Genomic DNA, 27,365 nt, shown 5'->3' on the forward strand with positions numbered 1-27,365 from the left:
TTACTCTACCTTTACTCTGTACATGCCAGATAACAGCAGTTACAAGCAGCAGAGAAACTGTAGAAATATGGTTTTGCCAGGCTCACCGAAAAAAAAAAAAAACAACCAACCAACCCAGAAGTTATGATTTGGAAGATTTAAAAAGTACAAGAGATGCAAACACTGCAGAAATGTCTCAGTTTGTGAAAACTGCAAATCAACTTGAATTTCTTTGTAAGAAAGGGCTGCATTACTAAAATTTGAATGGGTATCTTGTAGCAACTTGCTCAAGTGTGGATGCTGTAGCTTTATCCTGATATATTATCTCGTTATGGACTCAGGCACTGATTGCAGAGGAAACGAGCAGCAAGCTTGCCGAGCAGGAGGAAGACCCAGAGAAATTCAGAGAAGCCCTGGTGAAATTTGAATCCAGATTTAATTTTCCTGAAGCAGAGAAGTTGATCACCTATTATTCCTGCTGCTGTTGGAAAGGAAAAGTTCCTCGGCAGGGCTGGCTTTATTTGAGCATCAATCATCTCTGTTTTTATTCCTTCTTCCTGGGCAAAGAATGTAAGTGTAAATGCTGAGAAGAGATATAACTATATTTAAATATAAGTGTAACCGTGTTTAAAAACAGGAATAGCTGGATTTTTTTGAAAAGCCTCTGAGTTTGCCTCTGAAGTTTAGTTTCTGAGTCTTTGTGGTATTCAAATGAAAGATCCTGTTTAATTTAGTTTTCACTTCAGCCTTTATGTTTATATTTTAGCATGAATCCAGTAATAAAAATGAAACTATAAGAGCACGCAGACACAGCTGCTATCTGATTCTTTTTTCTTACCATGGTGAAGGAGCCTTAAAATGTAACAGAACTCCTACAGATTCTAAAATAGAGACTTTTGGTGCGTAAAATGGGTCCCTCCTGTAGATGGGGAAGCAGAGTTATTGCCGCTGGGCAGCAAAGGAAGGGCTGGTGGGGCTTCAGAAGTGCTGAAGTCCAGCTGCCTACCTGAAAATAGCCCAGAAACGTAACAAGGCCATGCTTTGGAGAACCAAGAGAAAATTCAGAGGTTTTAAGAGAAAAGAACAGAAGTTTAGGGTTTCCTTTGTGTTTCTGAATGGCGATACAGGAAGGTCACAAGAAGAATTGTAAGACCTTGGTCATGGTGTTCCTCTACAGAGGAGAGGTCATGTGATTATGAGAAGCCTGTCAGAATAGCTATTAGAAGGTAAAAATGAATGTAATAGACATGAGATGGTAAAAAAATGAAAGTAGCCATTTAAACGCTGTAGCATTTCTCCATTTAGTAAGATATTGCATGAACTGATAACATTTTAAGTCCTGTTTCCCCTGCTGGAACTTCAGCAAGGACAGTTTGGTAAACTCACATTGCCATAAATATAGCAAGAATTGTCAGTTAGAGCAATGAAGAAAAACATCACCATTTATTCTGGATTTAGTGTTGGGATAGCTTGTCAAATAAAATTGTAGATTTAAAAATGAAATACATTAATGTAAAGATAAGAAAGGTAGTAATTGTTAATTTCTAAGGGTTAAAACTTGCAAAGACATGCTTAGACTTAGAGATTCTTTTTCCCTGATATTATTTCAGGACAATTATTGTGTCCTGTCTGCAAAAGGTGGCACAGTTAGATTTAAAATGGTGGTAAGTTCATTAGTTGTTATAAAAACAAAAGCTGAGTTTTGCTGGTAAGACTACAATGGAGTCGCTTGATACATTCTAGATATCGATGTTCTTGTTCAATCTCCTTGTTTTCTGGTTGGAATTAAATAATGTCCTTTGTCTGTCATTTCTTCTTGCTATCATTGCAGGCTTTCTCTCATTAAATCTGAGATATCTAGGCTGCCAAAGCACACAAAGCAAAAATAATACTTATTTATGATAGATAAGGGGCGAAGGAGGAGGGAAAGACAAAAAACCCTTTATATTGTTCCAAAAATTTTGTTTATGTGGTGCCACAGATTGTTAAATGATACTGAAAGGACAACATCACGCTGTGTTATTTAGAAGAAATTGCTTCTTATCTGTTTGAATAAGAATTCATTATGAAAATAGAAAAAAACCCCAACCACCAACCCCACAAACAGCTACATGTTTGTAAACTTCCATTTATGACCATGGAAAATACACTGTTCCTTCGCTGTTACAGTCAGTTGCATTACCTTTGTGTTCCCATGCATTTGCATAGAAATGGGAAAGAAATACCTGAATTTTCTTATGGTTAAGAAAACTTCCCAGGCCCAGTGGGAAGCATGATATGTTGAAATGATTCTGATAAATCAAGATTGCCTCTGTGTCAAAGACGGTATTTTGTCACATTTGTGAAATACTTGTATTACATTCAGTAATCCATATTTACTGCAGTTCTGGCTTTTACAGTTTGAGAAGCTGATGCGGATTATAGGTAGAACAAATCATAGAATCATAGAATGGTAGGGGTTGGAAAGGACCTTTAGAGATCATCTAGTCCACCCCCCTTGCAGAAGCAGGTGCACCCAGATCAGGTCGCACAGGGACGTGCAAATGATTCATTGGGGTTTTTTTGGGGGGGGGTTTTTTTCCAGGTAGTAATCACAAATTAAATCTGGTTAAATCTGATCTTGAAAATATTGCTAAGAAATCACACTTAATGCATTCTTCAATATAGCACAGGGGGAAAATCCCCAATAAAAGAGTTGCAATAAAAATAGTTCTTAAATGTATTTTAACTCTATAAAAATTCCTCCGAATCGTAGACTGAAATCTCTTTATAGCCAAAGTGTTAAATCTTCTGCTTCTGGCAAGTCTGTCCCTTCCCCCTTGTCTTATTTTACGTTGAAATGAGCTGGAATGTGATAATGGAACCTGTTTTCAGCCTCTCATAAAATTAACTTACAGCTTACGCGAGCATAAACTCCACGGAACATTTTTTCCAGGACAAGTCCCCTTTTATCTAAGCCTTGAAGTATTTGCAAGATTTTAGAGGCTTAGAATGTCGGATTTTTTTAAAGGGTGTGCCAAGATTTCTCCACATTTTTTAATTAAACTCGTGTTTTTCTAAAACTTTGGAGACTTTGTACCTTTCATCAGTGTTTTGAGGCCCTTGCAGTCTGTTGTGCTATTTCTATAACCAATCTCTCCGTGGTTCTGAGCTGTGTGAACAATAGTGCTATTGCTATGGTGCTATTTAATCTTTCTTCCCTTGGCTGTGCCTGTACAGATGATTTTATGACCATTTGCAACAGTTTGTGCGTGTTGACGCAGCTGTGCTTTATTTAAGTAAGAAAAAATGCAATCTGCAAATAATCTTGACAGCTGTGGTTCAAGTAGTATAGAAAACCTGCTGAGGATGACTTCTTAGGTAATGAATGATCACGGATAAGTGTCATATATATATGACAATGTTTGCTATTACTGCCTTTTTATTGCTTTATTGGCATCAGGAGACCGGCTGGGGATGTTAGGGGATGTAGTCTTGATGTTATTGGCACGGTGAACACTGGGAAGCTTCCAACAGTTGTTAAACAGAAATTTAATCCATTTTACAGTCCTTCCCAGCCTAATTTCTACCCAGAGATTCGTATGACAGAGGCAAGTAACATCCTGCAGTGGTTATCTACAATAAGCTGATTCTGTTTACCGTTTGTATTTATGTGATTCAGCAGTGTTTAAGTATAGAGAACAGTTCTTTTCTGTAAGCAAGTCTGACTACAATTAACGTTTAGGGCAAGATTTCCTTGTGCACCTTTTCAGTAAAAAGTAACCAAAATGGCAAGATCCCAATGCTTAGGCAGCTTTTTTTTAATGCCCTGTTTATAATAGTAATTAAACTTTACTAAAATGTCCATGTGCAAAAGCATCCTTTTGTATGGGAATTAGCTTTATTGTTAAAGTACTGGGCATGTGATTGAGTTTCCACCTGCCTACAGTTATATTTCTGGGAGGTTACAAAGCCTTTTGCTATTATCTTTGTACTCTTGAAGTGAACTGTTTCTTCTGATGAAGCAGGCTGCAGAAATGACTTATAAAGAAGTCAGGTGTTCCACAAAGGCACAACTCGTCAGTCCAGCATTTCTTATGAAAATAGGTGGAATTTGAAGGGAGAGATACTCAAAGAAATGGAACAGGGGGAGAATGAATGTAGAGTAATAACAGGCATTTCAACTTTTGCTTGGTCTCTATCTGTAAAAATGGGTCTTTCTTCTCTTCCGTTGTTTGTGTTTCATTCTGAATTTGCTTTTTTCCCAATGTCTCAAAAATGTAAGCAGAGTTTCCAACATACTTTTTATCTTTTTTTCTCCCCAATGGCAGTGAAACTTATTATTCCTTGGGTTGAGGTCCAGAAGCTGGAAAGAACCTCCAATGTCTTTATGACCGACACGGTCCGCGTCACCACTCCAAATAAAGAGCGCGACTTCTCCACCTTCCTCAATATCGCTGAGGCTTTCAGGATCATGGAGCAACTGGCAGATGTGACTCTCCGAAGGCTACTGGATAATGAGGTCTTTGAACTGGATCCAGGCCTACAGGATCCTACTCAGATTACCAAGAGGTAAAAAAACCCGCTGAATTGTTTTATGAGCGGAGGGTCGGTGGTGGTCTTCGTGCCTTGCTGTGTTAACTGGGTAAGATTTCAAAGGTTTACTTCATTGGACCCAGAAGAGATTTTTCTATTTTATTATGGCATATCCAGTAGGTGCATTTTAACTTGTGTGCAAGATACCTGTTTCCATTTTATGTGGTTCCCTTAAACGGCACTGTGGCTTTTTGTTTGTTTGTTTAAAAGTACCATTCTGCGTAGAAGAGTAGATTGCAAGGTTTATTTTCCATCCTCACTGAAGAGCAGCGTCACTTTGTTTATAATTCTGGCAATGTGGAGGTTTTCCTAGTGCTGCCAGTTCTGAAGAATTATTGCTTTCGATCATATCTGAAACACAAAACTTACCACTAAGCATGATTGCCATAGTCGACTTAGCAAGCAGTTATAGGACTTAAACAGGCCACTGGCAGTTGCAACAGATTAATGTGCTATTGTCAGCTCTACCCTATGTGTCCCCGAAATGCATCTCTGCATTCCTCTCCCACTACAGAAATGCACTGGGCTTTCAGGGAGAAGATTGATAGCTATTTCTCTGCTGGTAACACAACACACAACTGTGTGGTTTATTTGCTGTTGTGGGAAAGGGAAACTGCTCAGAGGAATTTTAGGTGGGCAGGACGGATTAGCCCAAACTGGAATCTGCCTGGAGCGTCAGGGTTAAAGTGCTGGTTTAAAGTACTTCTTTTCTGAGTGGGGTGTGAGTGGAGTGCTTATCCCTTCCTGAATCATACCCTTTCCTGCTCTTCCTTCCTCTCCCTCTGCCAGAGGTATGAAGGGAATGACCCAGGTGTTGCTTCCTGGCTAAAACATGAGGAATGCGTAGTATGTTTTCCCAAAAAGACAGATGTGTCCAGTAGCTGTTTTATTGTTTCTGAGGGCTATTTTTTGCAGTGGTGTAGGATATACATACATCTTGGCACTTTCTCTGCACTTTCATTTGTACACATGATAAAGGAAATAACTGACACTAGGATTTCACCCCTGATGTTAATCAGGGGATTCATTTGAGGTGATATAGGGGTGAGCAGTCACCAACATCTTTGAGGTTGGTTATTTTTTAACTTTTCCACATAAGAACCACTGTTGTTTTTACACTGTATGTGTAACTAGATGTCATTAACATCGTAGGCTTTTTGACCAAGAATACAGGGTATCTACTTTAACTAATATAGAATGTGGCTTTAATAGGTTGTATCTACAATCTCTTCCATGCTTTACCATTCAATTCTCCTCCCACTTTGGACTGAAAAGTGAAACGCAAGGAAAGTAAATCCCGTCTCTAACCTGGACTGTTAATTTGAGATGACAGAAAAGAAAACATGGAAACATGGAAGATGCCAAAATCCCATTTCCTCTGCAGGAGTTAGGTAGTGGTTGGATAAGTTGCTGTTTCTGGTGCCCTTTGTCACACTTCAGCAACCACTTTGATGTAACATGATTAAGCAAGCCTGTAGTTTGAATAGTTGGTAAACTGGTTTTTAATGCTAACATGTTTGGGGGGTGGGGGGTTGAACTTTTTTTGGTGTGTGTGATTTTTATTGCTGCTTTTTTCCTGAAGCCATTGTAGTACTACAAGAACAACTGTTTTCCTCTTGACATTTTCCCCCCTAATAATTGTCTTTGTTAAACCTTGTATATGATTTGTAAGAAAATAGTAGTCTATCAAAATTAAAGCAATAATTCACACACCATTAGAACTATTCTGGCTCTGTCAAACCAACGAAGTTGCTGTAGATTGCTTTTTCATAGAATCATAGAATGGTAGGGGTTGGAAGGGACCTTTAGAGATCATCTAGTCCAACCCCCCTGCAGAAGCAGGGTCACCTAGATCAGGTCACACAGGAACATGTCCAGGCGGGTCTTGAAGACCTCCAAGGAAGGAGACTCCACAATCCCCTCTGGGCAGCCTGTGCCAGTGCTCCATTCATTAGGCTTTCTTTTGCAAGAGGCTTGTCTCAATATCTTTATCTTTTATCTTTATTCTTAAAAAATGCATTTTTAATGCTATCATAGTCTCTATATTCCACATTCTGAAAACCAGAAACTTTGCAGCTGTTTGTTTAGCTTTTGGGGTCATCCTGCTGAGCAGTGGAGAGGATGGGATACGCTGTGGGGTTAAGCCCATAGTCTATGACAAATTATATCATGGGCAGAGAGAGTCAAACAAGTTAATATACAAATTTCTGTGCTGCTTAATGAGAGGATAAAGCTCAGAAGACTGGATTGCAAGGGGATTAATGGAAATTAAGTTAATTGCCATAAAAAGCAAAATAAAGCTGAGGAGTTTGATAACTACAAATGCCATTTCTTGCAGATACATTTATGTGCCAAACAATTTTGCTGAACATAGAGCTACTGGGTTTTGTCTTTTAATAGGAAGGTCGATAAAATCTCTGGTATATGTTTCTCGTACTTTTGATTTCCATCTCTTTCAGGGTGCAAGAATATCCATTGCATTCCTCAAACATAGCAAGGAAGTTGGCTGGAGCAGAACACGCGATTTAAAAGCTTTAGTGCTGGTGTCAAAAGTATGATACGTTTCTCCAGGCTCTAACCACCTCTGTTTCCTTTCTTCATGTGTAACTCTGAATTTACCAACGAGGATGATTTTGCTTCACATGAAGGCAAAGGAGGGTTTTAACACTGATCTAAGCTGAGCGGAAACTGTTTGAAGTATCTTGAATCGTAAATGTCACTTCAGTCCGCATTAATTCTTTCAGAGAGGGAATCTGAGAATGCTGTAAACCTTGAGCAATGAGGAAGATGTGACTAGAAAGAACCTGCTTGTATTGCATCTGCCTGGCAAAAGGCAGCATTTGGGTTATCTGTGTGTCACTTGGGGCAAATGATTGCCTAATCCATTTTTAAGGATTTCTAGTAATGGAAGTATCAGGATCCATCCAACTGGTACTTCACTGTCCTATCACTGAAAAATCTTTATGAAGTCTGTCTTGCATCTAACTTGAATTATTCGTGCCGCTTTTTTGAGTCTGTTACCTCTTGTCCTGCCCACTGCTACTGAAGAGATCTTTCTTTAGAGCAACCATTTGTGTGTCTGGAGGTTGATCTGCATCTCCTTTCCCTTCTTTAAACTGACTCCAATCCTGTTCTGCTCATGAGCCTCTAGCAGCCTCGTGTCACGTGCAAGTCTAATAACAACAATCTCTTGGTTTGTTGTGTGGGTTGCTGATGAAGGTGTTGAACAGGAGCTAGTCCAGAACAGACCCCCAAGGAGGTCCTCTTGATACACCCTTCCAGTTTACTGGGGAGTTTTTGAGGGCAGCTCTTTTTCAGGTGGCTTAGCACAACACTTTTTTCACTTCAGTGCAATTTTATTAGTTCCTTGTCAGGAAATATCATGACTTGCATAAATTCTAGCTAAAACGTCCAATGTGTCTCTTCCATCTACGTACAAGTCCATTGTTCCTGCTATGTAAGAGAATGATGTTCAGCTTGCATGTGTCCCGACAAGTCCATGTTGGCTCTTGTCAGATAACTTCCTTTGTGTTGCTTGCAAGAAGGCTTTTCTTGCTGCACAAATTTAGCCATTCTTCCAGTGAAGGAGACCTGTATCAATTGGATGTGTTACTTCCAAAATTGGTCATTTTCTGGAGTCTGAATAGCAAAAAGAGTCTAGTAACTGGTCTCTAAAAGCAAAAGGTCTGCCAGTCTGTTTAGGTTTTTGACAGACAGCAAGTCACTCAGCAGGGCTGAAATCTTGCCAAGTAAAATTCTGTTAGATTTAAAGCAGAGAAAAACATTTGACAGTGAGGACATCGTTTTAAGTGTCCTGATACCTTTAGGCATTTTGTTAGTCTTGTGTGTTATTTCCTTTCATTTAAAACTCTTGGAAGGTAACGCTGGGGTCACACACAAGGAGTTATCGCAGTTCAGACTTGCCTTTCCCTTTGAAGTGCTGGAGTTGGAGGCAGTCCAGGGTCCTGTAACATGCAAGTCAGGAGCTGCACTTTGAAAGAATTGCTGAGTTTTCTGAAAAGTAGGGAACAAGGCAACGGCGTCTTCTTGCCTTTTGCTCTTTTGATGCATTTGTAAATATTCAGTAAACATTTTTACAGAATTAAAGCATTCCTTTTCTTTGTCTTATGTACAGATTTCTGTGCTGCATTTGCTAAACCAATATGGAAATTAAGTTAGAGGAGAAAATTTCATAGAATTGTAGAAATCATAGAATGGTCATAGTTGGAAGAGACCTCTAGAGATCTTGTAGTCCAACCCCCCTGCTAAAGCAGGTCCACCTAGATCAGGCCACATGGGAATGCATCCAGGTGGGTTTGAAAACCTCCAGAAAAGAAGGACCCTCCCTGGGCAGCCTGTGCCAGGGCTTCCTTACCCTCTGAGGAGAGAAATTTCTCCTTATGTTCAAGGGGAACTTCCTGGGTTCCAGCTTGTGCCCATTACCCCTTGTCCTGTCACTGGGCACTGCAGAAAAAAGTGCCGCCCCATCCTTCTGACATCCACCCTTTAGGTGCTTCCCAATGTTCATGAGGTCCCTCCCTGAGTCATCTCCAGGTTAAGCAGCCCCGGGTCTCTCAACGTTTCCTCACAAGAAAGATGTTCCAGTCCCCTGATGATCATTTCAAGCAGATTGGGCTGCAGGTAGAAAGGCTGCATTTCTGCTTGGAAATGGAAGTATGGTGAAACTCAAGATGGAAGCTGTGAGACCTGGTGACATGAGCCAGTCACAACATCTTTGCTGTATCATGTTGAAATGATTGCCTGTCTTGACTCAGGAGCTATTTTTATTTGTGAGGTTTTTGGAGTTATATAGTCTGGGTTTTTTTAACCAGGTCTAGTTTTATTTGGCTGTATTTATGAAGGGAATCAATTGCTTTGAGCCCTAGAATTTGCCTGCCTGATGGGAAATACGTTCATGGTGTGGCACTTTCTTACTAAAACTTCTTGGTTGAGCCCACAGGAGTAGGTGCTGACAGCATTTCATCCCCATGCTACCATTTTTCCTTCCGGGATCCTTCCCACCAGCAAGCTGGCCTCTTGTTTTGGCACTTGCGTCTGGGGGAGCCCTGGCTGCGGTGTGGTCTGTGCAGTGGCCCTGTGTGACCCCGTGTTATGAGTCATGGGGGGAAGGCAGTTACAGGGATGTTGGGGTTGGCAGCCTTCCCCTGGTACGGGGTGAGGGAGTTGAAAGCAGTGCCTGGTGAATGTACTTATTTTCAGATGTGGGAAATGTCATTCTTCAGCTTAACCCATGGCTTCTTGTCTGAAAGGCCTCACACCTCAAGCCTGCAGCCCCAAGAGATGCTGAAAAATCCTGAAAACTGAGAAACTGCAGATTTTTGAGCATTAAAACCAGTCAGCTCTTAAGTAACAGACAATCTCTGCCCCAGCAGAAGGTCCCACTCTTCTGGATAAAGCCTCTTTTTGCATAAAGGTAGAGAAATTTTCACAACAGAGTAGATGCAGGGAGGGTTTTACCTTCTCAGCACAATAGCAGGAGAGCACAGTTCTACCCAAACCTGACTGCAGATGCTATCAGCAGCATTCATCTGTGCTGCGCAGAAATGGAACATATTTTAGTGGTGAGTTAACTAGGAGGCATATCCTGATCCAGCTTTGTCACAATAGCAGATCGCTGTGGGCACTTATCAGAGTTGCTCTCGCTGTGGAATTTTAACTCAGAGAGCAACCTTTTTGTCTTGCTTCACAAAGAGGCTTTCTCTTTGTTCTCTGTGAAAAACAGGAGACTATTTGTCCGTTTTCCTTGGATAATATTATTAAGGAAGATAATGCTTGAGGAGGAAACGGCAGCGTTCTGTCTTTTCTGTTGGTCGCAGATACAAATCCTCCCTTCTCAGGTCTCGGTTTGTTCCGGATTGTCTGCCTCCCTGTTTCATATATGGCTTTTAGTTTTTCTCTCTGGATCAAACTGAAATCAAAACCCCCAAACAATTGATTTGCTTACTGAAGCAGAGGCTTCATCCGTCTCACCTTATTTTTAAACGGCAGGGCTGGGGTAGGGGAAGGTGTCTGCTTGAAGGGGAGGGAGAAGAAAGGCGCAGAGAGGGGGTTTACAGCACCCAGGTACCACTCCCTGTTATGCTTCAGCCCACGCTTTAAATTCTTTCAATGGAACAAAGTCAGGCCTTTTTTTTTTTTTTTTGTCTCCCTAAGGTGAATCATGTTTGGAAAAAATTACTTGTAGTTTAGAAAATGATAGAATTTGAGCCCTGATGTTTCTGGAGCTGCTGTTGGTGAGCTAATTGCCGTGGCCTGTTTATAATGTAATTGCCTAGCTCTCTAAATTACTGCAGACTTCTTCATTAAAAAAAAAGGAGGAGAAGAAAAACAACCCAATCCCAAAGCCAAGTCCGTATAACCATAACTCAACAATGAAAGCTTCATTTATTTAAAGTCTTTTCTCTCCACATAAATGTGGATGGGTGACTGGAAGGAAGCCAAGTCTAAATTGAATGTAGCTGGCGCTGTTATACCTAACTGAGTCTGTAAGTGACCTGAAACCGTTTTGCACTTTGCAACTGTTCCGAGGGCTCTCAGAAGTTTATGCCTCTGCAAGTCAAGGATGCTGATGATGTAAATGCCACTGTCATTAACTCTTTTATTACTGACCACTTCCGAAGAAGTACTCATTGAGAAAATGCTTGTGGGTGCGGGTGCAAATCCCTGAGGGGATGTTGGTAATGCTACTGGGAAGGGAAACAAGGAGCCTAAAGCTAATCTGTGTTGCCTAATGTATGTTCATCAGATGAAAAGTGTAGTTATCTCCTGGGCATTGAAATCTGTAACTCTTTGAGGCTGGAAAGTCATACAGCAGCGTCCTGGTTTCGGCTGGGACAGAGTTAATTTTGCTCTCGGTGAGGCTAACAAGAAAAGCCAGGGCAACTTTGCACTGGTTATCCTGGCTTTCGGGGTCTTGTGATTCGCTCTTACTGCTTTCTCTTAAGGGATCTTGAAGCCAGAGCGCAGAATGAGTTCTTTCGGGCCTTCTTCAGATTGCCCAGGAAGGAGAAGCTGCATGAAGTTGTAGACTGTTCTCTCTGGACGCCGTTTAGTCGCTGTCACACAGCGGGAAGGATGTATACTTCAGACAGTTATATCTGTTTTGCCAGCAAAGAAAATGGCTGCTGCAATGTTATCATCCCACTTAGAGAGGTAGAGTTGTTTGTTTGTTTCTTTTTGGGCTCTTACCTGCCTTCTTCTGCCGTAAGCATTCGCTGTCAATTCACTTACCTGCAAACCGTCATTTGATGGAAAAGAGTAGGATGCTTATGTATGTCGTGCCTACAGAATTGTTGTAAAGCTCATTCTAGAACTCCTTAAGATGTGAGGTCCTAAAAATATGGGTGATTCAATGTCATCCTTGAAGTGAAGTATGGCCAGGGAATGCATCAGGAGAGAGTACTGCAAAAGCAGAGTGTGCTCCGTCCAGGGCTTGGACAGGGCTCCCCTCCCAGCCCCACAAGCACATACATCCAGCTTGATGTTGATGGAGACTTCAGCTCGGACCCATTCTACCAATGTAAAAGCATCCTTGCCTAGGATCAACAGTAGATGTGTTGAAGATCTCCCTCCACAGACAAACTCTACCAAACCTGTGGATACTTTGCAAAGCTGTAGGACAGAAAGAAAAAGGGGATTTCTCTGGATTCAGTGACAAGCTGCCAAATTGCTATGAAATCAGAGACTTATTTAAATGGAGAGAGAGCACATGGGAAGGTGGTGGGAGTAGAAAAGGAGGAGGAGGCTGTCAGCAAACACCTGCCTTATCTACTGTGAATACAAGGCTGCTATGATCTCTTAATTATAAAAGCGTTCCTTTCATCCTCGACTAATAACAGAGTAGCATCCAAATGATACCCTCACTGTAGCGACTTACCTTCCACTGTTACAGAAACAGAAAACAACAAGATAACAGTGTTATATATATATCTCAGAAACAACAAAACAATTCTTTCCCCTTTACCTTCAGAAACGTGAAAGTATTTTTTTCTACCTCCATCTCCCAGAATTTGACCAAGCTGATCCTTTTCTAAATCTTATTTTAATCATACTCCGCTTTCTTGTCTTTCCCCTCAATCCACTCTCCAGAAGTAGGTGGCAAAGTCATTAACAAACACCCAAACAACGCAAAACAGCAAAAAAAGAAAAGACAACCAGGGTACTTTTTGGTGCCTGCTTTGTGTTTCTAAAGAGACCATGAACTTCAGGTGACAGGGTGACTGATCAAGGAAAGCCAATACGAATAACCATGTTTAAAGCCTGTGTGCATCCGAATGCTGTGTTTGTACATTTTGGTACACGTAGAATATTTGAAGATGCTTCTGTGGGTGCAGTGCATAATCTGTTTGCTCTAATATTTCTGGAAAAGGTAATCAGTATAGAGAAGATGGAGGACACAAGCCTTCTCCCTAATCCCATCATCGTTAGCATAAGGAGCAAGATGGCCTTTCAGTTCATTGAGCTGAAGGACCGGGATACTTTGGTGGAGAACCTACTCCAGAGGCTAAAAGAAGTGAACTCCAGCAACCTCGTGCACTGTAACAACTTGCAAGATAAGAACCAGGTACTGAACTTGTGGGGTGGGGTTTTTTTATTCTGAATTCAGTGTGTTTATCCATTGGTCCATTGCCCTGCCTTTCTCAGGGAGCTGATCTTGGGCCTGTGCTGCCTGATGCCTTCTTGAAACACCTACCTGATGGGTTGGAGCATACCTACAGCATGGTTGTGATTGACACACTGAGGGAAGCAGTGAATATTATTGAGGGGCAGGGTTGTCCCTCACGGACACCTCAGCTGTTGGGAGGAATGGACTGATAGAGATCTCATGAAGTTTAACAAAAGCAAACACAGAGCTTATCAGAGTAACCCAATGCAATGAGAAGGACTGAGGTCTGGCTGGCTGGAGAGCAGGCATGTAGAAAAAAGGTCATGGTGGACAACAGATTGAGCTTATAAGCCAGCAGTGTGCTCTTACAGTGAAGAGGGATGACAGTAAATGGAGTTATACTAGCAGGATTGTAATCAGCAGGTCAAGGGATGCTGCTACTCCCTTTAGTTCATAACTTCTGAGGCTGATGAAGAGGACTGTGTCCAGTTTTGTCTCTACCCCTTCACACAAGAAAAGTATTGACAAATTGGAGTAACTCTAGTGGAAGCTACGAGATGGTAAATGTCTGGAGCATATGCTTTATGAGAAGAGGTTGAGGGGGCAGAGCTTGTGCAGCCTGTCTTCCACTAGCTAATGGGGAGTTACAGAGAAGATATAGCCAGACTCTTCTTGGAGATGCCAGCTGGAAGATGAGCAGTAGCAGTCCAAAGATGCAGCAAGGGAATCCAAATAGATAAAAAGACAAAGATTTCCCCTCAAAGGTGGTCAGAGCTGGGCCAGGCTACCCAGAGAGGCTGTGGACTCACCTTCTTTGAAGCTACTCAACTGGACACAGCCCCTCGTCAGCCTGAGGGACCTACTTAAAGCAGGATATTGGAAAAGATGGTCCCCTCAAACCTAAATTGTTCTCTGATGCTATTTTTCAAATGCTAGTTGAAGTAGAAAACTGCTTAGCAGGTTGTCATCAAGGACACTTAGAACTTACTAAGGACTTCTGTTTTGAAGTAACAACCCTTTTCCTGACGTTATATCACAAGTGATAATTTGTATCAAGTCTTGAGTAAAGCTTTTCCTCCTGAAAGGTGTGAAAGGTTTTGATGCAAAAGGCAAAGGCTAATGCAGCTCTCTGTCCTGAAGGCAATTGAAGATGTAGTTCTTAGCCTCTTCTCGCTGATTACTACTTTGATTCTGCATTGCAGAACAGCCCTGCCTTTGGATCCATGTGCATGCTTGGGGACAGTGAGCCTGCACATCTGGGAGCAGAGGCTTCACAAGGCAAAGAGGGAAGTGAATGTGGAAAGGAGAGCAGTTATTTGCTCAACGCAGAAGCACTAAGGTCAGACTTTCATCAGTCAGGAATGGCAGGCTTTGATTTCGGAAAGGTATGTAACGTTTGGGGGGAAGCTGTATGAGTGACATTCAAACAGTTGACACTCATTTTTAGTAAAATGAACATTGCATTGGCTGGAGTTAGATATGGGATAACGGCTTTTCTGTCAGCTTGGAGTTTTTTCTTCTCCTTCCCTCCTCCCCATTTCTTTCTGGTGAATATTTATAGTTTTATTAATTTTCTTAAATGGAAAATGGATGAATTTTAAATTTTTCTTCCTGTGTGGTGAATTGTGTGTGCAAGATGGGGAAAGCTGTGGTCCTTACAGCAGACTTCCCCTTTCCATTAGTAATGGAAATACCTTGAAACAATCATAATACGTTGAATTTTTCTGTTTACCCATTCTCACATGCACACAGTTTGTTCTTTTAAAATACATCTTCTTGTTCCCAGTCTAGAGAGCAAATCAAAGAGAGCCTGTGGGATGACCATTTTGTAGAATATGGCAGAACCGTGTGCATGTTTCGCACAGAGAAGATCAGAAAACTTGTTGCTATGGGAATCCCTGAATCCTTAAGAGGCAAGCTCTGGCTGCTCTTCTCAGGTGGGCACGCTTAGAAATGTTGGCTGTAGGCATCATCTGATTCTGAACATGGCAAAGCATTTAGGCAAGAAATCTCCCAAGGGCAATTAAATGTTGTTTACTTGGAGCTTATGATACTGCTTACGGAAGAGAGAGGATCTGAACTGAACTAATGAGTGCAAGGAAGTAGTTAGAACTGTAAAAATTTTATCTCAGGATGACATGCCGTGAGGTGCAGAAGAATTGAAATAACATCTTCGTGGGTGCAATTTGAAATTAACATCATGGTTTCACAAAGTAATGTTCATCTTCAAGCAAGGATTAGATTGTAGTGTAAATACTGATTGAAACCTAGACAAATCAAATCATTGCAAAATAATGACATCTTAAAGTCAACAGTCCTGCTCCTGCTTCTCATTGAGCGTTGGCAGGGGTAACAGAAACTAGAGGGGATAAAAAAACAGCTCGTTTCACCCACAGATCTGGCAGAGCCAGAATCTGGCTGCAGTGTGTTCTCAAGGTTAGTCCTTAATCCAGTAGATGACATGTTCAAACATTTGTGAAAACTATTCCTTCCTGTGGAGTTCCATCCTCCTCGGAGGGTGTGAACGACACTGAGTTCATTACAGAAAGTAACGCTTTCTGCTGGGAAAGTTCTCTACTCAGTGTCAATATTAAAGTGTTTTGAAGCTGCTTCTCTGATACATACTTTGTTTGCAAGACACCTGGTACAGAATCACAGAATCTTAAGGGTTGGAAGGGACTTCGAAAGATCATCTAGTCCAAACCCCCTGCCAGAGCAGGACCACTTAGAGTAGGTCACACAGGAACTCGTCCAGGTGGGTTTTGAATGTCTCCAGAGAAGGAGATTCCACAACCCATCTGGACAGCCTGTGCCAGTGCTTCCTCACCCTCACAGTTCCGCTAGGGCTTTGTTTCTTTTGAATCTGGAGACTGCACTTAAGTAGTGGACTGTGGGTAAAAATCCATCTTGCTCACATCCTTTTGGAGCAGTGATGCCCATGACACCAACCTGAGCATCGTCCTAATCCATTTGTGCCTTCCTCTTTCTCTCTTCCTGTTGCTAATCCATTGCTGCCTTTCCCCTTTCTGTCTTCCCTCTTTCCCTCAGATGCCGTAACAGACCTGGCTTCGCACCCTGGTTACTACATGCACCTGGTGGAGGCATCCATGGGCAAGTGCTGCATGGCGACGGAGGAGATCGAGCGCGACCTGCACCGCTCGCTGCCCGAGCACCCCGCCTTCCAGAGCGAGACGGGCATAGCTGCCCTCCGGAGGGTGCTCACGGCCTACGCCCACAGGAACCCCAAAATAGGATACTGCCAGGTGACAAACTCACAGCCAGATCAAGCTCCCTGCCTGGTTTCTTTTGTTTCTCCCCCTTTTTCTGCTCTTATCAGTTTTAGTCGTTTTTAGTGATGGTTTCAATAACCAATGTCCTTTTGGTGTTGAAAAAGACATACTTTTAGATGTTAAATGGCATTCACCCTGGAAAAACAAGTGCATGGGCTCAGCAAAAGGCTCTGGCTTAACCAAAGCATTCCTTCAGCATTTTGCAAATTGCATTTAGCATTAAAGGAAGGCAGGGGGAAAGAAAGTTGCTGATGCTTCTGCATGTTCAAAATCGCAGAATGACAGAATGGCAGGGGTTGGAGGGGACCTCTAGAGATCACCTAGTCCAACCCCCCTGCTAAAGCAAGTCACACAGGAAGTTTCTTGCACAATACTTGGACAGAGTGCACAGTAAACTGGCCCACACAGATAAGATTCAGACTGGGGGAAGTGTCTGCACTGGGGCAGGCGTTTAATGAACTGAAGTTCTGCCCCTCTCTTCCAAAACTGACGATGAATTATGAAAGTACTTTGCCCAGCTGGCCAGCTAAAACAGTAACTCCACTTCCCATGTAGCCCCCTGAATTCTAATTAATATCAGACTGGTCCAGATAGAGGAAGAGAGAGAAAACAGCCCCAAAGCATCCAGCACTATCAGTTACCTACTGTATACCTGGAAAATCCAGTACTATGCTTTTTTCCATTGTTTCCTATTGCTCTTATGAAAAGCAGTATAGATAAGCTTGAAAAACTTGTTATGCCTTTGGGTTGCAATTCTTCGTTCACTGTCTGTTACCTTTCTCTTGCTGTGGGTTTGGGGTTTTTTTGGTTTTTTTTTAGTTGTTTACATCAAGTTGGGGTACTTTTCCATGTTTTAAAATAGCCACTATTTAGCTTTTGTTGGTAGGATTTGCTGTCACTTACAAGTCCTGTTTTCTTCTTTGCCCTCGTAAGTCTATGAACATTTTGACCTCCGTGTTGCTGTTGTATGCCAAAGAGGAAGAAGCCTTTTGGCTGCTGGTTGCTGTGTGTGAACGAATGCTGCCGGATTACTTCAACCACCGAGTGATAGGTGAGCTCATGTCTCCTATCTTGCTAACTGGGATGAGGAAAAGGCTCCTATGTCTCCTGAGCTCCAGACCCCACGAGCGATGTGGTCCCTTTGTGTGCAGCGACAGTGGCGGTGGCTCTGTAGGCTGCAGCTTGGGTTGGTTTGGGTTTGAAGGGTTTGAGCTGCAAGAACTATAAATATATGCTCAGCTTTACAGTTTGGGTTTGTCTCTTTTTTTTCCCTGTTGGTCAGGAGGCAGAGAGACTTTTGCTTGTTGGGTAAAAATAGAAGAGCTCGCGTGTCTTGGTTAGGAGAGTTTAGTATAGGAGACTCGAGCTGTTTAAGATGAACCTAGGAAAGATCTGCTAGGGCAGTTGTTTCTCATCTGACCTATCTGCCTTGCCTGGCTGCTGGAGTAATACAGGCTCACGTCTGAACTGGCCCTTTCTAGCGAGAGCTGATAGCTGAAAGCCCTCTGAGTGTGAGATGCTGCATTAAGCCATAAGCCCGGTCCCTCTACAGTGCATGTCTTGTACTGCATGTGCTATATCTCTTTGCAATGCAACTATTTTTAAGACTGTTGTGCAAATGTCTGCCAAATGCATGGAAAGAGAGGGACTGAGCAGCTTGACACAGTAATTTCAGATGTGCATGCAAGAAAGAGTATTTGTTCTTTACAGTCTCTTTTCTTCCTCCTCTTACAGAACTTTTTGGTAGCTTTTCCCTCTTTAATGCTGACCTTACTCTTGAGCTTCAGTGTTTGCTGGTCCACCATCACTGTAGCAAAGGAGGAATTGGGTTTGCTTGTGAGGAGGAGGGCATAGGAGGGGAGATGCCTGGTGGTAGTGCTTCTGGGAGCTAGAAATGGTGTGGGCACTCATGTGCTACCTGGAGAGAGGGAGGAGACATCTGAGAAGACTGACAGTCTTTTGCTTGGAGGATGGGATTGTTACCTCCTTGCTGACACTGTGCACTGCACAGTTATTGTCTTATCACTGAACTGGCAGGTAAGGTAAGGTAAAGCAGAGTTATTCCAGAGGTAACCGAATGCTTAGGGTGTTTTGTGGTTCTCTGAGTGCTGATGGTGTTTTCAGCTAGCGAACTGGGCACTGTAACAGTTCCACTTGTCAGAATTTTGGTTCTTGTCTCCAAATGTGACGTTAAACTGCTATCTTGATGACTTACTTTCATCTTTGTCTATCTGCTTCCTTGATTAAAAAAGAAACACAGCTTTATCTGTCCTTGTGCATTTCTAGATACCATCAGTTGTCTGTGAGTTGCTGATAACTTTGGTGCTTGCTGTGTTATTGCCCTTCCACATTGAAACTTGAGTCCCACATTGTTGGTCCTACCACTGCCCCGAGTTGTACTTAATTTTGGGGTTCTGTCCCGCCTGTCACTTGCCATGGCTACAGCCTACACTGAGTGCTGATAGTCTCAATTGCCCTGTTTCTCTGCTTCTGTTTCCTGTCCCCAAAGGAAAAAGAACCATATCTCTAGAAGAGGTACTGCTGTGGCTCGCCGCACTGTGAAGAGCCAGGGGCTTCAACTCAGAACTTCCCCTGCTCCACTGAGTCAAATGGCAGCGGTGGCACTCTCCAGTATGGTTGCTTCACAGAGCAGTTACTTCTTCAGCTTTGATTTACCCTAGACCTTAGCATGCCCAAATCGGTGCTCCTGAGCTTCTCTGCCCTGCCCCTCTTGTGCTTCCAGTTGCTTGAGTTAGTGTTCTTGGCTTCTTATTCCAGTTGACCTGCTCTTTTGATTTGCAACCAGATCATATCTAAACTTTGTATTGCTTCTTCCTACATAACATTTCCAAGACCCAGCTTTGTCTGCAGTGCCAACACTTGCCCAAATTTTGATCCAGCTTCCGTGATCTCTGACCTTGGTACCCATCTCTGGGCTTCTCCTCCGTCCACTCCCTTTCCACTGTGCAGATCACTCTATCTGTTCACAGCCTTTTCATCATTTCACTGCTTGCAAATGGGAAGAACCTGCAGGGAGAGCTGGCATCCATTATCTCTCCCATCAGGAATTCCCTCCATCCTTCTCCTGTGTGCAAAGTGTAGAGGAAGTCAAAAGCAAGATAGCAACAAGTTGTGCCTGAGTCAAGAGCAGTGGCAAAGTCATGCATATGCTGTTCTCACATTCTCATGACTTTTCCATCCTGTGCATAAACCAGCAGGCCATCTTACCCCTCTTTATCTCATAGACTGTCATCATCTTGATAATATAATTCTCAGAACACTGGAAACCTCATTTTGTTTTTTCTGAGTTGCCTTTTCAGTCTTTGCAGATGTCATTTAGTTTGCATCTTGGGTCACCATTTTTTAAATGGATACCCTGGTATTTTCCTATCTCACCATGCTTTCGTGCTGTAATATGTTAAGAGACTGAGTTGCTCCTATTTCATGATTTCTGTGAGCCTAGTGAAAAGGTGGGCATGAAAGTAACTTTGAATACACCTGCTTGACTTTCATCTGCAGTGTCAACACTTAATTAAAGTGAGATCTGAGCAGCATTGCGCATTCCTTTTAATGCTTTTCCTAGTACTGCCTCCGAGTCTGGGATGATCTCTTCATTTGTATCTGCCTGTCTGTCTCTGGCTTCCTTCAAACACCCCTAAAATCAACTCTGTTTTTTTTGGATCTATGTTAACTATGGTTATGAAATTGTTTGTACTAAGCTTGTTAAAAACAAACAAACAAAACCTGTCCTCTGTTGAGTGACCTCAGTCTGTTTTCTCCTCTGTTTTCTTTACCCTTCTTATTTATGACCATCTGACATGAGAAGGCCTTCTCTTCAAAGAAAAGCACTGTGCTTGATGTGTTTCTCAAAAGCTCTTTGCACGTCCCTGGGCACTTATTTTTGATTTGTGGTGCTGTAGTGTTTGTTCAGCCACCAGCAAAACCTCTTTGTGGCTTGATGTGTGAAGTTCTAAGACAGCGAAATGTCAGAGCTGGATTGGTTTGGGGTTGGTTTGATTTGGTTTGGTTTATTTTTTTGATCATTTAGATGCAAAGCCAAAAGATGCTGGCTGGCTGCCACAAATTGCCTAGCTTGTATTCTGCTTTTGGACAGCAGAAGTTTTGAGTGCTAAGGGTGTATGTGTGTATATATATATATATATAATCATAGAATCATAGAATGGTAGGGGTTGGAAGGGACCTTTAGAGATCATCTAGTCCAACCCCCCTGCAGAAGCAGGTTCACCTAGATCAGGTCGCATAGGATATATATATCCTATATATAGGACATATATATGTCTCAGCAATTTCATAGTAATTAATCATCTCCTAATATTAGCAGAATATACACTATGAGAAAGAAATTGAATAACTGGAAAGGAAAGGCAAAATAACAGAAAAGCTAACTGCATTTTATATTCAGGAACATTTTTAACTTGTAGTGTCTTTGGTTCAAGTTCCTGATGTTGCAGATCTGGTTTGCAGACAGAGGCCACTTCAGCGATATGAAACTACACTGATTACAGGATAGCTGCTGACAAGCAGGACTGAGCTAGTCGTTGAAACAGAGCCCAGATCTGCTCCTTCTGAAAAGATTGGGGGTGGGACAGTTAGGAAAGCTTATATCTGGGCATTGCAGAAATATCATGTTCTTTGCATATAGATACATATGCGTGTAAGTGTATCTGCACATGTATTTCTCTAGATATTTTTCCTCCTGCTTAGTATGGGTAGCAATGTCTGGATTTCCATCTTAGATTTTCCCTTGTAGAATGAAAGCTCTGCTGTCTGCTTGCTTGAGTGCACAGACTGGAGAGAAATGTGTGCTGCTGAATTTTCATTGCATAGATCCCAGTAAAAATGCTTTAAGACTGCTTTTTTGCTAGCACTTAATTATTACGTGCTCTTTTATCCCAAAACAACAGCTGCTGCTCTCACTGTTTCATTGCACCCTAAAGGCACTTAGGAGAATCAACACAGTCTTTCTGCAGAAAGTTGTACAGTAAGGATAACAGCCGTGAGGGTCAGGGCTGAGGTCACAGCAGGAGGATAATGGGATTCTCCATCGTAGATGTGTGTGTGTCCTGTCAGTTTAAATTTTAAGAGGGTCTTGCAGTTGACAGCAACCATTAGCTATAAAGACTATTTTTTTCCTGTCTCAGTCCTAGCTAACACTGTTCCTTTATGACTTGCAGGTGCTCAGGTAGACCAGTCGGTGTTTGAAGAGCTGATAAAAGAGCAACTTCCAGAGTTGGCTGAACATATGAAGGATCTGACAACTTTGGCTTCCATCTCTCTTTCGTGGTTCCTTACCCTTTTCCTTAGCATCATGCCCCTGGAAAGTGCTGTGAATGTGGTGGACTGCTTCTTCTATGATGGCATCAAAGCCATTTTTCAGCTGGGCTTGGCCATACTGGAAGCCAACGCCGTGGATCTGTGTAACAGCAAGGACGACGGGCAGGCTCTGATGATCCTGAGCAGGTACAGCCATGCAGGGGTGCCCCTTCTATCACAGACCTAAAACTTTGGATGCCGTTGTGATATCATGATACGCTGCAGGCACCGGCAGGACCCTTCAGGTTACCTCACCCCTGCTGCTTTTGCAGCGTCTGCCTTAAACAATGGGCTTTGTACATGGGATAAGTAGATGTCCTGTGAAATTTCCTGGCAGTGCTGCTGAGACATGCACCGGCTGCGTCAGCGTGCAGTATTTACTGCTGCCCTTCATGCCTTCCCTGGAGTGACGGGCTTCCTGCTCCAGACTTGAAGGAGACAGAAGTTTTCTTCCTTGGGCAGCATTTAGTCATTTGGCTGGCTTGCCGTTCCTCAGATGAGTAACCGTGAAGGCATTTTGGAAAAGCCTAACAGCCTCAAACCCAATTTATTTCAAAGCCAGAGCCATAAGACTTGTTTGCCTATTTGTATCGAGAAGAGCAGAGTGCAGAGTAATCTCTGTTGCTTGTATTTCTTCCCTTCAGGTTTTTAGAGCACGTCAAAAATGAGGAAAGCCCTCTGCCACCTATTGGTAATCACCACGCGTTCTTCAGCGATGAGCAGGAAGCCTCTCCGGTGACCGAAATAGCTAACCTGATTCATGACTCTTACGAGGTAAAATCCTGCTCTATGCCTACTGCTCAGTTAAGTTAGACTTTTTTGTTTAAAAAGGAGAAAGGTTAAATTCAACATGGATGTTTTGAAAGTGAGTACAGATCTAAACATGAGCCAACAGCGTGGCCTCGTGACCAAGATGTAATTAAGAAGAGTGTGTCCAGCAGGTTGAGGGAAGTTCTCCTTCTCCTCTACTCTGCCCTGGTAAGGCCACATCTGGAGAGTGGAACCTCTTTCCCATGAGGAAAGGCTGTGGGACCTGGGGCTGTTCAGCCTGGAGAAGGGAAAACTATGGGGGAATCTTGTTAACACTTCAAAGTACCTAAAGGATGATGTCAGGAGGATGGGGTAACACTTTTTTCTGTAGTGTCCAATAGTAGGACCAGGAGTAACGGACAGAAGCTGGAACACAAAAAGTTCCATTTAAGCACAAGGCAAATCTTCTTTGCTGTGAGAATGAGGGAGCCCTGGCACAGGCTGCCCAGGGAGGGTGTGGAGTCTCCTGCTCTGGAGGTTTTCAAAACCTGCCTCTGCATGTGTTCCTGTGTGACTTGGTTAAGGTGAACTTGCTTTAGCAGGGGAGTTGGTATAGGTGTTCTCTCGAAGTCCCTTCCAACCCTTACCATTCTGTGATTCTGTGATCTTTACAGATACCTCAATGAATTGCTCACATGTAGAAAGCAATGTGTAGTATAAATACCTACACTGACAGATCAGTTAGAGTCTGGGTATACTTTTTCTTCACAGTGCTCACAGTACTTCAAAAGTTGTATTTCTAGTAAATGAGAAATGTGAATGCCATAACTATTACAAAACATCAAACTTTGGTTCCTCCCTTGTAGAAATTCGGAGACCACTCTGTGGCACAGATAGAGCACATGCGCTACAAGCATCGGATCCGTGTCCTGCAGGGCCACGAAGACACAACCAAGCAAAATGTGGTGAGTATGGGGTATCGTTTCCACTGAGGCAGTGTCAACGCGTCCTCCCTGGAGGCGGCTTTTCAAAAGGCACCACCATATCCTGCAAAGAGGAAGGATCCCTACTGACTCTGGAAAAAAAGCCCTTTCCCGGGATGCTGATGGGTTTGCTGTTTCGTTTGCAGACATGTGCATTGTTTATTAGGGTGGCTTTAACGTTAAGAAGGGGACTGTCCATCCCAGCACCTCGACTCGCACCGTAGCGAGCACGATGCGGTGCTTCCCCGGCCTCCTGTGACCTGTAGTTTGGGGACTTCCTGTCTTTGTTTCTAGTAGCCCTGGTGGGATATCTCTTTTCACGGATCTGTCCCAAGCAGTTAACCTAAAGAAGTGAGAAAAATTACAAAGACTTTCCAATACCGTGTTTTTCAGCTCCACCACGTAACCACAGTCTTCTGCACGGCTCCTGGGCCTGCCCGCGTCGGTGACAACGGGAGAAAAGATTGATCACTAACATGATCTTCTTTCTGTTTCTTTTTAAGCTCCGAGTTGTCATCCCAGATGTTTCAATTCTTCCAGAAGATTTAGAGGAACTGTATGACTTGTTCAAGGTTGGTCTCCCTGAAAAGTAGAGATGCATCTAATTGATGCCTCTGGGCCTAACTTGTAGCTGCCGCTTTGCAGTGCCACCTCATACCTCGTGTGCCCTGCCCGAGCAGTGCCGTTCGGGTGGGATCTTGTCGTTTTGTCCTTCCTGTGGTTGCCCAGTTGTTAGAGAGGAATAGTAATGTACCGATCATTCTAAGGAGAATTGCTTCAGCATTTCCTTTCTAACCTGCTGCTTGGAAACGATCCATCAGAAATTAGGTTCTGGTAAGTTTCACATGCAGAATAAATTAAATAACATGTAGCTCTGCTCACTCTGCAGTGCTTGTAAGTCCTGCTCTTTTAATGGTCTTTAAAGGTAGACTCTCTTTTTCATTGGGGGAAAAAAAATCCCCACAAACTTGCATCCTTGCTATTTGTTTCTAATAGATTTAATAATGATGTATTATTTTAGGACTAGAAGGGGTTGCTACTTCAGTTCTTTTCTGTCAAGCTGATGTTTGAAAGAACTGCTAGAAAAAATGATTTGGAGAGAGGGACATCTATGCTTATCCAATACTACTTGATTTAGAGGTCTGAGCACGTAATTACTGCCCTTAATGGACCATTCCTTTTGTGTATTGTTCATAGCCGTAAATACTGGGTACTGACAAGATGACTATGGTGTCCTTAGTGTTATGTAGTAGCTTTGTGGCCAAGAGCAGCTGTATCCTCCCCTCCAATTAGTGGTTCTAAGAAGGTGTTGCTGGGGCTTGCTCTGCGGCACCACCCTCCTGTTCCTTGTTTTTGAGCTTTGACTGGCTTGTATTCATCCCCTTCCCTCATTTCGTTTCTTGGCGGTTCATTTTCGTTAGCTCCCTCGCTCTCCCAGGACAGCTCGCTTTGTTAGGACTCTTTGTTTTGCATCAGCCTGTTCCTAAGGGAAGGCTAATTAGGGATGGCACTCAAACGGGGAGGCCTGAGAGAGAATAAATGAACAGGTCACGCTTGTATAAAGCTTACTGTGGATTTTCTCCAACCCTCTTACCTTTGGCTGGTGAGAGACATCCTGGGTCAGATGTGACTAATGGTGTCAGTAGCCTACAGTGAATGTCTTCCAAGAATCTGCCCAGTCTCCCTTCAGATTTATTACCTGCTGGAAATCACGAGAGCTCTTGGCTGCTCTAATTAAACTCACACTTTGGTTTTTCTCATAGGAATGGTCTTGGTACCGTTGTAACACCTCACACAGAGGGAATTTTGAGCATTTCCAGCACACTTCCGTGTGATTTGGGGCAACAGTTTTTTTCTGTAGTCTGCAGTGACAGACACAGGGGTAATGGACAAAAGGTGGAACACAACAAGTTCCATTTGAACATGAGGAGAAACTATTTTACTGTGAGGGTGAGGGAGCCCTGGCACGGGCTGCCCAGGAGCACGTGGAGTCTCCTGCTCTGGAGGTTTTCAAACCTGCCTGGACACGTTCCTGTGTGACCCGATTGAGGTGGACTTGCTTTGGCAGGGGGTTGGACTGCATGATCTCTAGAGGTCCCTTCCAACCCCTACCATTTGGCGATTGTGACTTTTCTGTTGGCTGTGCTCTCTCTGACACCGCACGCTGCCATTCCCCCTTCTCCCGCCTCTGATTGCTCGTAGAGGGAACACTTGCTGAGGTGCTACTGGGACGCGCCGGGCGCGGCGGCGGAGCGGCACGACCCGAGCAGGCCGTACGCCGAGCAGTACCGCATCGATGCACAGCAGTTCGCCCGCCTCTACAGGCTGCTCTCGCCCTGGACCTGCGGCGACCACACCGACGTCCTCGCGCACAGGACCTTCCGGCTCCTGGATGACAACATGGACCGGCTGATTGAGTTCAAGGGGCTCGCCAGCTGCTTAGGTACCAGCTCCTACCACCACAGGGTGGGAGGTAGTAGGCAGAGCTGGGGGGTGTGGGGGAGATGTGAATGTTTGAATGTTAAAGTGCCACACAGCTGGCAGGGGGTTCATGTGCAGATGGGTTTTCTTAGTCTTGTGATTAGCCTAAACCAGTGACGTCTGCTGAAGTTTTGTGTTCCAGTCACCCAAAGTCACAGAATCATCACGTTTGGAAAACACCTTTGAGATCATTGAGTCCAACCACTAACCTCACACTGCCAAGCCCATCACTAAACCATGTCTCTCAGCACCTCATCTATGTGTCTTTTAAGTATTTCCAGGGATGGTGACTCCACCACATCCCTGGGCAGCCTGTTACCTCTTGGTAAAAAAATTCTTCCTAATCTCCAATCTGAACTTACCCTGGTGCAATTTGATGCCATTTACTTGTGTCCTATCATTCATTACTGGAGAGGAGAGATTGACCCCCATCTCCTTCAAACTCTGGTAGTTGCAGAGAGTGATCATGTCTCCCCTCAGCCTCCTCTTCTCTAGACTAAACATCCCCAGCTCCCTCAACTGTTCCTCATCAGACTTGTTCTCCAGACCCTTCACCAGCTTTGTTGCCTGTCTCTGGACACACTCCAGCACCTCAGCAGTGAGCACCTCTTGTAGCAAGGGGCCCAGAACTGAACACAGTATTTGAGGTGTGGTCTCACCAGCGCTGAGTACAGGGAGACAAGTCAATTACATTTAAAAGAACCTAAGGACACGATTGAATATTTCTCAGACAATAGTAATTTTCTTGTAAATATTTTATGAACGAAGATTCTGCTCAGTTCTGCACGGAATGCCAGGATATCCCCTGTACCAGATTGTTGCTTTCGGCATACTTTGGAAATCTCAGTATATACCTCTTTGTTACTGCTTCTTGAAGACTTATGCAGCAAACTGCTGCTTGCCTTTTACCTTGACAATAAGCAGAACAAAACCCATTTTGGCCAGCAGGGACTGAAGAGCTGCCTGAGGCTGGGTCTTGAGGCCACCATCTGGTCTAATGATACTAGGCTGCCTGTGCCAAAATCTGGCTGAAGAAGAAAGTGCCACACCTCAATTGTTGCCTGACCCCACGTGAAAAATAAACCCCAATCAAGATTAAAAGCTTCAGTAAAAAATCAGCAGATCTGTATTCGTGCCACTTAAGCTTTTTTTGATGTGAATCAAAGCACTCTGTATTAAATTGATTTTGATTCTTAGAGGGATAGAACTTTAATGTTTTTCACAGTATCTCATTTCTACTGGTCACTGAAAATATGAATTATATTGCATGGGAGTAGTTCTCTCCTTTGGGCTTGTTCTGGAGAACAGCAGTAAGGGCTGATGGGGAGAAATATTAAGGATACGATG

The 27,365-nt window shown here is 43.2% G+C and overlaps 1 protein-coding gene across 3 annotated transcripts in view; it reads left to right on the forward strand.

Annotated features, from left to right (window-relative positions):
- The window catches only part of TBC1D8 (TBC1 domain family member 8), a 53,746-nt gene that overhangs the window by 22,740 nt on the left and 3,641 nt on the right, over positions 1-27,365 (forward strand). For 2 of the 3 annotated variants that reach the window (XM_061997606.1, XM_061997614.1), the window contains exons 4-16: positions 321-549; positions 4,290-4,530; positions 11,520-11,727; positions 12,944-13,138; positions 14,383-14,565; positions 14,967-15,117; positions 16,229-16,443; positions 17,404-17,521; positions 21,666-21,951; positions 22,449-22,578; positions 23,421-23,519; positions 24,041-24,109; positions 25,740-25,980. In XM_061997606.1, coding sequence (XP_061853590.1) covers positions 321-549; positions 4,290-4,530; positions 11,520-11,727; positions 12,944-13,138; positions 14,383-14,565; positions 14,967-15,117; positions 16,229-16,443; positions 17,404-17,521; positions 21,666-21,951; positions 22,449-22,578; positions 23,421-23,519; positions 24,041-24,109; positions 25,740-25,980 — 2,365 coding nt within the window. The remainder of the gene's footprint in view (positions 1-320; positions 550-4,289; positions 4,531-11,519; positions 11,728-12,943; positions 13,139-14,382; positions 14,566-14,966; positions 15,118-16,228; positions 16,444-17,403; positions 17,522-21,665; positions 21,952-22,448; positions 22,579-23,420; positions 23,520-24,040; positions 24,110-25,739; positions 25,981-27,365) is intronic. The other variant, XM_061997622.1, reaches the window with a different exon arrangement.

Source organism: Colius striatus, chromosome 1 (genome assembly GCF_028858725.1).
Source record: "Colius striatus isolate bColStr4 chromosome 1, bColStr4.1.hap1, whole genome shotgun sequence".
Taxonomy (NCBI): Eukaryota; Metazoa; Chordata; class Aves; order Coliiformes; family Coliidae; genus Colius; species Colius striatus.